Source organism: Mobula hypostoma, chromosome 5 (assembly GCF_963921235.1).
Source record: "Mobula hypostoma chromosome 5, sMobHyp1.1, whole genome shotgun sequence".
Taxonomy (NCBI): domain Eukaryota; kingdom Metazoa; phylum Chordata; class Chondrichthyes; order Myliobatiformes; family Myliobatidae; genus Mobula; species Mobula hypostoma.
This window is the reverse complement of record NC_086101.1, coordinates 138,497,505-138,511,040: the sequence shown is the minus strand read 5'-3', so window position 1 is coordinate 138,511,040 and position 13,536 is coordinate 138,497,505. Positions and strand designations below refer to the sequence as shown.

The following is a 13,536-nucleotide window of genomic DNA, read 5'->3' as shown; positions in this document are numbered from 1 at the left end:
AATGAGCATTCCGCACTCTGCAATACAAGCCTTCCACCCTCGGTAACGAACATTCTGCACTCTCAGTAACGAACCTTCCACAGACTGTGGTAACGAACTTTCCACTCTCGGTAACGAACATTCCGCACTCTGCAATACAAGCCTTCCACTCTCAGTAACGAACGTTCTGCACTCTTGGTAACAAAACTTCCACAGTCTGCGGTAATGAACCTTCCACTCTCGGTAACGATCCTTCCACTCTCAGTAACGAACCTTCCACAGTCTGCAGTAATTAACCTTCCACTCTCGGTAATGAACCTTCCACAGTCTGCGGTAACGAACCTTCCACTCTCAGTAACGAACCTTCCACAGTCTGCGGTAATTAACCTTCCACTCTCGGTAACGAACCTTCCACAGTCTGCGGTAATGAACCTTCCACTCTCGGTAACGAACGTTCTGCACTCTTGGTAACGAAACTTCCACAGTCTGCGGTAACGAACCTTCCACTCTCAGTAACGATCCTTCCACAGTCTGCGGTAACAAACCTTCCACTCTCGGTAACGAACCTTCCACAGTCTGCGGTAACGAACCTTCCACTCTTGGTAACGAACCTTCCACTCTCGGTAACGAACATTCTGCGCTGTCGGTAATGAACCTTCCGCACTCTGCGGTAATGAACCGGGAAGTTAGTGTAGAAATAGCAGGGGCTCTGACAGAAATATTTCAAATGTCATTAGAAACGGGGATGGTGCCGGAGGATTGGCGTATTGCTCATGTTGTTCCATTGTTTAAAAAGGGTTCTAAGAGTATACCTAGCAATTATCGGCCTGTGAGTTTGATATCAGTGGTGGGTAAATTGATGGAAAATATTCTTAGAGATGGTATATATAATTATCTAGATAGACAGGGTCTGATTAGGAACAGTCAACATGGATTTGTGCGTGGAAGGTCATGTTTGACAAATCTTATTGAATTTTTTGAAGAGGTTACTAGGAAAGTTGACGAGGGTAAAGCAGTGGATGTTATCTATATGGACTTTAATAAGGCCTTTGACAAGGTTCCACACGGAAGTTTGGTTAGGAAAGTTCAATCGTTAGGTATTAATATTGAAATAGTAAAATGGATTCAGCAGTGGCTGGATGGGAGACACCAGAGAGTGGTGGTGGGTAACTGTTTGTCAGATTGGAGGCCGGTGACTAGTGGTGTGCCTCAGGGATCTGTACTGGGTCCAATGCTGTTTTATATGTTTGTCATATATATTAATAATCTGGATGATGGGGTGGTAAATTGGATGAGTAAGTATGCAGATGATACTAAGATAGGTGGAGTTGTGGATAATGAAGTAGGTTTTCAAAGCTTGCAGAGAGATTTAGGCTGGTTAGAAGAGTGGGCTGAAAGATGGCAGATGGAGTTGAATGCTGATAAATGTGAGGTGTTACATTTTTGTAGGACTAATCAAAATAGGACATACATTGTAAATGGTAGGGCATTGAAGAATGCAGCAGAACAGAGTGATCTAGGAATAATGGTGCATAGTTCCCTGAAGGTGGAATCTCATGTGGATAGGGTGGTGAAGAAAGCTTTTGGTATGCTGGCCTTTATAAATCAGAGCATTGAATATAGGAGTTGGGATGTAATGTTGAAATTGTACAAGGCATTGGTAAGGCCAAATTTGGAGTACTGTGTACAGTTTTAGTCACCGAATTATAGGAAAGATGTCAACAAAATAGAGAGAGTATGAGAAGATTTACTTGAATATTACCTGGGTTTCATCACCTAAGTTACAGAAAAAGGTTGAACAAGTTGGGTCTTTATTCTTTGGAACGTAGAAGGTTAAGGGGGGACTTGATAGAGGTGTTTAAAATTATGAGGGGGATAGATAGAGTTGACATGGATAGGCTTTTTCCATTGAGGGTGGGGGAGATTCAGACAAGAGGACATGAGTTGAGAGTTAAAGGGCAAAAGTTTAGGGATAACATGAGGGGGAACTTCTTTACTCAGAGAGTGATAGCTGTGTGGAATGAGCTTCCAGCAGAAGTGGTTGAGGCAGGTTCGATGTTGTCGTTTAAAGTTAAATTGGACAACAATATGGACAGGAAAGGAATGGAGGGTTATGGAGTGAGTGCAGGTCGGTGGGACTAGGTGAGAGTAAGAGTTCGGCATGGACTAGAAGGGCCGAGATAGCCTGTTTCTGTGCAGTAATTGTTATATGGTTATATGGTTATATGGAACCTTCCATTCTGGGTAACAAACCTTCCACTCTCTACGGTAACGAACCTTCTGCTCTCTGCGGTAACAAACCTTCCACTCTGCGGTGACGAACCTCCCGCACTCCGTGGTGACAGACCTCCCGCATTCCGCGGTGACAGACCTCCCGCACTCCGCGGTGACAGACCTCCCGCATTCCGCGGTAACGAACCTTCCACTCTGCAGTATTGCACTTTCTCCCAAATTCCCCATTAGGCTTACTGGTGACTAACTTGGTTTAGCCTTCAAACTGCACGGTAAAACCTGTGTCATGGGTGGAACCTTGGATCCAGAGGCTGGGGGAGCTGAGAGAGCTATGGAGCAGAGATACGGCCATTAATGGAAGATTTACCAGAGAAGTGAGCAATGTTATTATGAAAAACTTGGCACACCACAACTCCATGATTCCAGTGTTAGCAATATCCAGTGGAGCCTGTTAGTGCTGATGGGCAATTGTTAGTTGTACGTGCTTGTTGTTAGAATCTGTGTGAATAACAGACAAACTGGGGCATGATTTCTCTCTTTCACCCTCCAGCCTGTGCAGCGGTTTAATGGATGTACGAAGGGCTTTGAATCACAAAGTAAATGTGGGGCTAGGAACAGGTAGGTAAACCATTTTTTTTGTCTTTGGACCAGGTGTGCACCTTTTGTCTTCTTTGTCTTCTTGTCTCTTTAATTCAACAGTCAATAATGCTTCAAAATTGTTTCATTGACTACAAACCGCTTTGGAGCTTTCTGAACAGAACGTGGATGCATCATATTGCGGGTTCCTAGTTGCTGGGATTAAATCCTATAATTCCCCACCCACCAGTCTGGTGGAGTACCTTCACCATGCTGTTCAGAGGAGTGAGAGCAGACTTGCTCGAAACTGAGGATCTTTACAATGAGGATGAAGAGAGGAATTTCCCTCTTGTGGAAGAATCTGGAACCAGACATCAATGTTGAAAAATAAGCAAATACTTATTTAATCAAATGAGACAAAAGCTAGAGAGAAGCAGAGAAGATTCATGGGTTTGGGACTATCTGCTAACTTGTGCCATTCTGTTGTTTTGCACTGATAGCAGTATGCATCATTGTCATGTATACTGTTTACTCTGTAAGGTTCACCTGAGTAAGGAATTTCAATGTGATCCGAATCTAAATCTGAGTTAAATTAAGTGATAGCTCAGGACATCGGAGAGAAGAGGTGCAGTTTATAGAGTCACTGCCTGACAGTGCAAGAAACCCAGGTTTAATCCTGCACTAGCATGCTGTCTGTGCAGAGTTTGCATGTTCTCCCACGGGTTCACTCCACAACCCGAAGATGTGTGGTTTGGTAGGTCGATGGTCCACTGTAAATTGTCTCAATTGTATATATGAGTGGCAGAATCCAGGCATGATTAATTGGAACCTGAGTGGAGTAAAAGATGAGCTAAATGTGGGATAGATGTAAATAGTTGGCACGGTCAACAAGCAAATGGCCTGTTTCTGTGTTGTACCCCTTGATGACTCTAAACATGACAACTACCCTGCTCTTCCTTGAAAGAGTGCCATGGAATATTTACATCCACCTGACAGAGCAGGTAGGGCCTCAGTCTTAACATCTCATCTGCGTTTGGAGTACCATGGCATAGAATGCTATGGGCCACAAAGGATTGGTAAAGATAGGTTCCAGATGATGGCACAGACACGGTGGACTAAGGAGGCCACGTCCATGTCCCGTAAATCTTTGACAATACATCTATCAATGCAGAGCTCCCTGATGACCAGACAAATGCCAGCCAGAATAGTACGGCCCATGTCCCTGTCAGGAGATTGGAACCTAGAGTCCTCCAAGTAATGGAAGAACGCAAGAAGTATTGAATTGAATTGACTTTATTACTTACATTCTTCATATACATGAGGAGTAAAACTCTCTTTGTTATGTCTTCATTCAACGTGGTGGTGTCTAAATGAGCAATGTGCAATTTATAGTAATTTATAATAAATGTACAACAGGACAGTCAATATAACATAGGAATTCAGTTGTGTCAGCTTGAGTTAAGCAGTCTGATGGCCCGGTGGAAGAAGCCATGCTGGACCCTGTTGGTCCTGGCTTTTAATGCTGCGGTACCATTTCCCGGATAGTAGCAGCTGGAACAATTTGTGGTTGGGGTGACTTGGGTCCCCAGGAAAGGAAGATGAACTCAGGGCATGGATCAACACTTGGAATTATGATTTTGTAGCCAGTTGTGAGACTTGCAACTCAGTATTCTGGGATTCCGGTGTTTTAGATGTGACAGAGCGGGAGAGATCAAAAAAGGAAGGGTGGCACTACTAGTCAGTGAAAATGTCATGGTAGTGCTTAGATTGTACATGTAGAGCTCTTCTAGTGAGGCTTTATGGGTGAAACTAAGGAATAAGAAAGGTATGACCACGTTAATGGGGCTATATTATAGACCACCCAACAGTCGCCGGCTTTAGAGGAACAAATTTGTAGATAGATTGCAGATTGTTGCAAGAAACAAAAGGTTGTGACAGTAGGTCATTTTAACTTTCTACATATTGACTGGAAGTCCCATACTGTAAAAGGACTAGATGGAATAAAGTTTGTCAAATGTGTTTGTGGAAGTTTCTTAAGCAGTACATAGAAGCCCCAAAGAACTAATGTGCAATACTTGATTTCCTGTTAGGAAACGAGACAGGGCAGGAGACAGTAGTTTGTGTAGGGGAACACTTTCTATCCAATGATTATAATACTATTAGTGTCAAGGTAACTATGGAAAAGGATAGGTCTGGTCCTCGGGTTGAGATTCTAAATTGGAGAAAGGCCAATTTTGATGGTATCGGAAAGGATGTGGCAAGTGTGGATTGGGACAGGCTGTTTTCCGGCAAAGGTGTATTTGGTAAGTGGGAGGCCTTCAAAAGTGAAATTTTGGAAGTACAAAGCTTGTATGTGCCTGTCAGAATAAAAGGCACATTCATTTTGACATTTATTCTAAAAGGATAACAGGCTTAGGGAACTGTGGTTTTCAAGAGATATTCAGGCCCTGATTAAAAAATAAAATGAGGTGCCTAACAAGTAGGAACAAATGAGATGCTATGGAGTATAAGAAATGCTAGGGGACATTTAAGAAAGAAACCGGGAGGGCTAAAAGAAGCATGAGGTTTCCCTAGCAGACAAGGTGAAGGAGAATCCTAAGGGATATGTTAAGAGCAAAAGGTTTGGAAGGGACAAAATTGGTCCTCTGGAAGATCAGAATGCTAATCTATGCGTGGAGACAAAAGAAATGGGGGAGATCTTAAACTGATTTTTCACATCTATATTTACTCAGGAGACAGATACAGAGTCTATAGAAGTGAGCTCATGGAACTGATACAGATTAGAGGAGGAGTTATTTACTGTCCTGAGGCAAATTAGGGTGAATAAATCCTTGGGGCATAGCAAGGTGTTCCTTTGGAACCTGTGAAGGCAAGTGAAGAAATTGCATGGGTCCTAGCAGAGATATTTAAATCACCCTTAGCAACAAGTGAGTTTCCAGAGGATTGGAGGATGGCTAATGTTGTTCCGCTGTTTAAGAAAGGCTCTAAGAATAAACCAGGAAATGATAAGCCAGTGAGCCAGACATCAATAATGGGAAAGTTATAGGAAAGTATTCCGAGAGACCAGATACCTGAGTATATGGATAGGCGGGTACTGATTAGAGATGGTCAGCATGACTTTGTGCATGGTAGGTTGTATCTAACCAATCTTATAGAGATTTACAAGGAAGTTACAGTAATGTTGATGAAGACAAAGCAGTGGAAGTTGTCTACGTTGACTTCAGCAAGGCATTTGACAAGGACCCGCATGGGAGGTTGGTCAAGAAGGTTAAGTCACTTGGTATTCTAGATGAGGTAGTAAATTGGATTGGACATAGGCTTTGTGGGAGAAGCCAAAGAGTGGTAGTAGATGGTTGCCTCTCTGACTGGAGACCTGGGCTTGTGGAGTGCGTCAGGAATTGGTGCTGGGTCATTTGTTGTTTGGCATCTATATCAATGATCTGGATGATAACGTGCTAAACTGGATCAGCAAATTTGCGGATGACACCAAGATTGGGGGTGATTTGGACCGTGAGGAAGACTAACAAAACTTGCAGTGTGATCTGGACATGCTGGAAAAATGGGCTGAAAAATGGCAGATAGAATTTAATGCAGACAAGTGTGAGGTGTTGCACTTTGGGAGGACAAACCAGGGTAGGTCTTACACAGTGAGCAGTAGGGCACCGAGGAGTGCGGTAGAACAAAGGGGTCTGATAATACAGGTTCATAATTCATTGAAAGTGGTGTCAGAGGTAGATAGGATTGTAAAGAAAACTTTTGGCACATTGGCCTTCATAAATCAAAATATAGAGTACAGGAGTTGGGATGTTATGTTGAAGTTTTATAAGTGGTTAGTAAGGCCTAATTTGGAGTATTGTGTGCAGTTTTGGTCATCTACCTATAGGAAAGATATAAATAAATTTGAAAAAGTACAGAGAAAATTTACAAGGATGTTGCCAGATCTGGAGGACCTGACTTATAAGGAAAGATTGAATAGGTTTGAACTTTATTCCCTAGAATGTAGAAGATTATGAGGGGGATAGCTAGGGTAATTGCAAGCAGGCTTTTTTCACTGAGGTTGTTTGAGAGTATAACTAGAGGTCATGGGTTAAGGGTGAAAGGTGAAATGTTTAAGCAAAACATGAGAGGAAATGTTTTCACTTAGAAGGTGGTGTGAGTGTGGACAAGCTGTCAGCATAAGTGATGGATGCAATTTTGAGTTCAATATTAAAGAGAAGTTTGAATAGATACATGGATAGAATGGGAATGGAGGGCCTTGGTCTGGGCACAGGTTGATAGGACTAGGCAGTTTAAATGGTTTGGCATGGATGAGATGGGCCAAAGGACTTGTTTCTATGCTGTCATTTTCTGTGACTCTATGGCTCTAAATTAGAAACTAATGTACTAGACCATGACTATTGGAATTCATATTTCCAAACTTTCTGTGTGTAATGCTAGCAAAAGATCATAAGCATGTAGGGAAATTAGCTGAAGACACTAAGGTGAGAATTTCATTGGGTATCAGCAGGGAAGGTCCTAAAGATGACTCAGCCCTTGTGCACTGCTGAAGGTCAGGTGCACATAATCTCATATCCCCCACCATCAGAAGCACAAGCTTCTATCAGCAGTGATGGAGCAGGTAAGTACTGGTGCAGTGGACCACCAAAAGGCAGAGATGGGCTCACTCAGGAGAGTCCTGGTTGGAACCTACACCAGCAACAGGTAATACAATTCCATATATCATCTCTACCCTCTGTAATGTCTCTTGTGGTTTATGGTGTTGGCTCGTTCACAAGGAGAAAATCAGCAGAACCACTTTGTTCTTACCTGATCTTCTTAGTCTGCAGTTCAAAGGTATCTCCTTGACAACTATTCACCTTTCAGCTACTTTTCTGATGTGCACTGCTGAAATGATACAAAACTCTGTTTTAGATCTTTCAGGTGGTTACTCGCCTTCAATACTTGATGCTGTACGGAGAGCCATTGATACGTCCAAGGTTCTGAGTTTAACCTCTCCAGATTATGAGAAGCTTTCGTATAGGGAAGCATTCAGACTTGCAACCCTTGGTGGCAGTAAAGGTGAGAAACTGTGTACAATCCCCATTTTGTAATTTGACTAAAATTATAATGAGATTTGCATTACAGAGATTGGTCACTTGGTCCAACAGTGGCATGTTAGTTCTTATGCAACTGACATGCAGCTATTATGTTCCACATATCTCCTTCCAGCCCTCTTCATCTCACCACGGTTGGATCAGGGTGTAGAATGGTTATTTCTCTTGTAGTTTAACTTTCCTCTGCTTGCTTGTATTTTTATAGAATCACCTATAAGCATGTAACTGTTTAGTGAATTTTCCAGTGATCGTGGTCTTGCTGCTTCTGCATTTTACTTGCAGCTTCTTAGTTTTTCTGCAGCAGGTATTGCATCACTTGAATCTGGCTATTTTATAGGCTAATTCTTATTATTGACACGTTTTTAATCTGAGCTAGTTTTTGTAGAAGATAACCATGACTTCTTTGTTCTCTCAGCTCTTCTTTCTTTGTTCATTCTTTGTGTAACAATTAAGACAAGTTTTATGACACATTCCTGACTTCCAAAGAACTTCCAAATTGCAAAACACCAAGACCCATGCTTCCATTCCTTTCTTCCTCCTGTATCCAGCTTCCTCTTAAATAAATTCCATATTCTTGGTGTGGTAATTTCTTCTTGATTCTCCATTGGATTTCAGAAGAACTATCCTAAGAGTTGTGGCCCATTGTTTTAACCTTCTCCTTCAGATATAATAGGGAGGTGCACTGGTGCTGCTCGAGATGGTTTAATCTAGTTTGGGTAAACCAGGGGGATGGGAACCAAAGCACTGGTTCAGAAAGTGGGGGGATTGAGAGAAAGATGGATGTCGTAATGAGTAAGTCTGTAAGAAAGGAAGGGCAAGTAATGGATGCACTGGGAAGGATGAGTTGAAGCATTTTAATACCATGAGTACTAAATGTAAAGTTGATGAACTTATAACATGGGTGAGTACATAGAACAATAAGGACACTTGGTAGAGCGTGGGACAGGACTGGATGCTTAATGCTCCAGTTTCAGTGCTTTAGAAAAGATAAAGAAGAAGATTTAAAAAAACATAGGGAGAGGGGGAGTCGTGCTATTAATCGGGAGCTGCACTCTGAAGGGACACAATGGAGGGCTCATCCACTGAGTCTTTATGGTTAGAACTCAAACATAAGAAAGGTGCAATCACATTGATGGGATTATACGACTGACCCCCAATAACTACTGGGACATTAAGGAACAGATTTACAAGCAGATTAGGGAAAAGAGCAAAAAAAAGATTGTTGCTATGGGTGACTTGAAGTTCTCCAATGTAGACTTGATGCAATAAGTTTAGATGGTGCAGAATTTAATAGGTGCATCCAGGAGGTTTCTTAAATCAGCATGTAGGTCAAGGCAGTTTACTTATATAGCACATTTCAAACACAAGGCAGTGCAAAGCACTTTACATAGAACAAGATATAAGTCTTGATTTAAAAGAGCTTAAAGTTGTGGCAGACTTCAGATCCTCTGGAAGGTTATGTGGAGCATAGTAACTCAAAGCTGCTTCACCATGTTTAGTTTTGACCCTGGGGACAGAAAGCATAGATGACCTGAGAGCTCGGGAAGGTTCACAATGCAACAAGAGATCGGAGATGTATTTTGGCCCTAGATCATTCAGTGCTTTATAAACCAGAAGTAATATTTTGAAGTCAATCCTCTGATGGACAGGAAGCCAGTGTAGTGATCTGAGAACTGGGGTGATAAGTTCTACTTTCTTGGTCTTAGTGAGGACTCTAGCAGCAGTGTTCTGAATGAACTGCAGCTATCTGAGGGTTTTTTACAGAGACCTGAGATGAGTTGATGAGATGAGACCTGAGTTTCTAGATGTTGCTGAGGCTTTTTAAGGCACTGGTGAGGCCTCACCGTGAGTATTGTGAACAGTTTTGAACTCTTCATCTAAGAAAAGATGTGCTGGCATTGCAGAGGGTTCAGAGAAGGTTCACAAAGATGATTCCAGGAATGAAAGGGTTATCAGATGAGGAACGTTTGCTAAATCTAGGTCTGTACTTGCTGGAATTTAGAAGGATGAGGGGGGAATCTCATTGAAAACTTTTGAATGTTGAAAGGCCTAGACAGAGTAGATATGGAAAAGATGTTTCTCTTGATGGGGGTGTCTGGGACAAAGGGCACAGCCTCAGGATAGTGGGGTATCCATTCAACAATGAGATGCGGAGAAATTTCTTTAGCCAGAGGGTGGTGAATTTGTGGAATTTATTACCACAGGCAGCTGTGGAGGCCAAGTTGTTAGGTGTATTTAAGACAGAGCTTGATAGATTCTTGATTGGATATGACATCAAAGGTTACGGGGAGAAGGCTGGGGAGTGAGGCTTAGGAGGAGGAGAAAGGATCAGCCATGATTGAATGGCGGAGCAGACTCGATGGGCCAAATGGGCCAATTCTGCTCCTATGTCTTATGGTCTTACGGAATAGCATTTTTACAGGAGACAGGGTGGGATGAGCTATAGTCAAGATCATGTGGAAACCTGTAGGTTTATAAAAGATGTCCGTCGGCAGTTTGTCTCCAGAGATGGAGACAAAGGGATCAAGAAAGAGGAGAGAGGTGTCAGAAATGGACCAAGTGAACCTTAGGGCAGGGTGGCAGTTGAAGGCAAAGTGGATGAAATTGACGAGCTCAGTGTGGGTGCATGAAGCAGCACCAAGGCAATTGTCACTGTAGCTGAGGAAGAGTTGGGGAGCTTTACCTGTGAAGGCTTGGAACATGGACTGATCTAATTAATAAGCATGCTCAGCTGTGGCTCACTTGGGTGCCTCTTGTTAGACCTCAGGTCTGGAGAAAGTGGAGATGCTGAAAGAAAAGTTGTTGAGGGTAAAGACCAGTTCTGCCAGATGAAAGACGGAGGTGGTAGAGGGGAACTGGTTGGTTCTTTTATTGAGAAAGAAGCGGTCAGGGCCAGGGAATTGAAAATTAGTGAGGAGATTAAGAGAATGAGAAGTGTTGCGGATGTAAGTGGAAGGGACTGGACCAAGGGGGACAGAGTGAAGTCGAAGTATGCAGACACGAGTTCAGTACGGCCGGAGCAGGCAGAGACAATGGGCCTATCTAGGCAGTCAGGTTTGTGAATCTTGGGTGGGAGGAAGAAGTGAACAGTGTGGAGTTTGGGAACTGTGAGTTTGGTGGCAATGGATGGGAGTTCTCCAGAGATGATGAGGTCGGTGATGGTGTCAGAGCCAGTTTCCTGATGGTCCAAAGTGGGGTCCACTTCAACGGGTGGGTATGAGATGTCTGAGAGTTGCCGCCTGGCCTCAGCAAGGTAGAGGCCAGCTTGCCACAGTACAACAGCACACACAGTGTCTGTGGATTTGAAGTTAAGGATGTTATTGGTGCGGAGTGAATAGAAGGCAGTGCATTCAGTGGGGATAAAGTTTGAGGAGGAGCGGGGACTGCTGAAGTCGAACTAGTTAATGTCTCATTGTAAATTCAAGATGAAAAGAACCAGAGTAGGCAGAGAACCAGTGCGGAGCGTCCAAAAAGAGGAGGAGGGTGAGAGACGGAAGAAAGGGTGTCCGGTGAAGAGCCTTAAAAACCCAGTCTCTAGAAAAAAGAGGTACCGCCTAGCAGAGCAGTCATCGTGGGAGTGGTCGTTGTCGGAGTAGTCTGAGGCAGAGTAGTAAGGCTTTGGCTCAACGTGGCTTTGGCGAGAACAGGCGGAGGCCAGGTAAGTAGGTAAATTCATTCCTTATTTCTTATTTAAATCTTGAGAGAATAGGGAGTATGTTTACAGAGCTAGTTTTCTGTTCTGGGTGTCTGGCAGAGTTTCAGCCTCCCCGTTGGCCACATCTGCACTCAGTGCATTGAGAAGAAGCTCCTTAGGGACCGTTCAATGACCTTCAGCTTGTTAGGGAAAGTGAAGCAGTGATAGACAGGAGCTGCAGGAAGGTAGTCACCCCAAGGCTAGAAGAAATAGATAAATGGGTGACTGTCAGGAGATGGAAGGGAGAACATCAGATAGTGGATAGCACTCCTGTGGACTCCCCCCCCCCCCCCCGCCAATAATGAGTACTCCATTTTGAGTACTGGGGGTGGGGGGAGGGAAACGACCTACCTGGGGGAAGTAACAGCTGCCGTGCCTCTGGCACAGAGTCTGGCCCTATGGCTCAGACGGGTAGGGAACTGAAGAGGATGGCAGCAGTGATATGGGTCTCTATAGTCAGGGGGACAGACAGGCAATTCTGTGGACGTGAAAAGGAAACATGGATTGTAGTTTGCCTCCCAGGTGTCAGAGTCCACAATGTTTCTGAACGTGTCCACAATATCCTGAAAAGGGAGGGTGAGCAGCCAGAAGTCATGGTACATATTGGTACCAGCGACGTAGGTAGAAAAATGGAGGAGGTCCTGAAAACAGAATACAGGGAGTTAGGAAGGAAGCTGAGAAGCAGGACCTCAAGAGTAGTAATCTTGGGATTTCTGGATAATTGGGCCCTCTTCAGGGGCAGGTGGGACCTGTACAAAAGGTACAGGTTGCACTTGAATCCAATGGGGATCAATAATCTTGCAGCAGGTTTACTAGAGCTGTTGGGAGTGGTTTAAATTAACATGTCAGGGGGATAGGAAGCAGTATGATAAAGCTGACGATGAGTCAGTAGGTTTACAAGTAGATGATTTAAAGTAGTGCTTTAAAAGGGTTAGAGGGAGTGGGAAGGGGAGGAGGGGTGGCATTACTGGTCAGGAATACTATTACAGCTACAGACAGGGTGGGTAATGTAGCAGGGTCCTCTTTTGAGTCAGTATGGGTGGAAGTCAGGAACAGGAAGGGAGCGGTTACTCTATTGGGGGTATTCTATAGTCATAGTCATAGTCATACTTTATTAATCCCGGGGGAAATTGGTTTTTGTTACAGTTGCTCCATAAATAATAAATAGTAATAGAACCATAGTTAAATAGTAATATGTAAATTATGCCAGTAAATTATGAAATAAGTCCAGGACCAGCCTATTGGCTCAGGGTGTCTGACCCTCCAAGGGAGGAGTTGTAAAGTTTGATGGTCACAGGCAGGAATGACTTCCTATGACGCTCTGTGCTGCATCTCAGTGGAATGAGTCTCTGGCTGAATGTACTCCTGTGCCCAACCGGTACATTATGTAGTGGGGATGGGAGACATTGACCAAGATGGCATGCAACTTAGACAGCATCCTCTTTTCAGACACCACCGTGAGAGAGTCCAGTTCCATCCCCACAACATCACTGGCCTTACGAATGAGTTTGTTGATTCTGTTGGTGTCTGCTACCCTCAGCCTGCTGTCCCAGCACACAACAGCAAACATGATAGCACTGGCCACCACAGACTCGTAAAACATCCTCAGCGTCGTCCGGCAGATGTTAAAGGACCTCAGTCTCCTCAGGAAATAGAGACGGCTCTGACCCTTCTTGTAGACAGCCTCAGTGTTCTTTGACCAGTCCAGTTTATTGTCAATTCGTATCCCCAGGTATTTGTAATCCTCCACCATGTCCACACTGACCCCCTGGATGGAAACAGGGGTCACCGGTACCTTAGCTCTCCTCAGGTCTACCACCAGCTCCTTAGTCTTTTTCACATTAAGCTGCAGATAATTCTGCTCACACCATGTGACAAAGTTTCCTACCGTAGCCCTGTACTCAGCCTCATCTCCCTTGCTGATGCATCCAACTATGGCAGAGTCATCTGAAAACTTCTGAA

The 13,536-nt window shown here is 43.7% G+C and overlaps 1 protein-coding gene across 1 annotated transcript in view; it reads left to right on the top strand.

The window, feature by feature from the left end:
- The window catches only part of gda (guanine deaminase), a 78,103-nt gene that overhangs the window by 44,426 nt on the left and 20,141 nt on the right, over positions 1-13,536 (top strand). The window contains exons 10-11 of the mRNA XM_063049023.1: positions 2,762-2,829; positions 7,699-7,845. Of these exons, the coding sequence (XP_062905093.1) occupies positions 2,762-2,829; positions 7,699-7,845 (215 nt within the window). The remainder of the gene's footprint in view (positions 1-2,761; positions 2,830-7,698; positions 7,846-13,536) is intronic.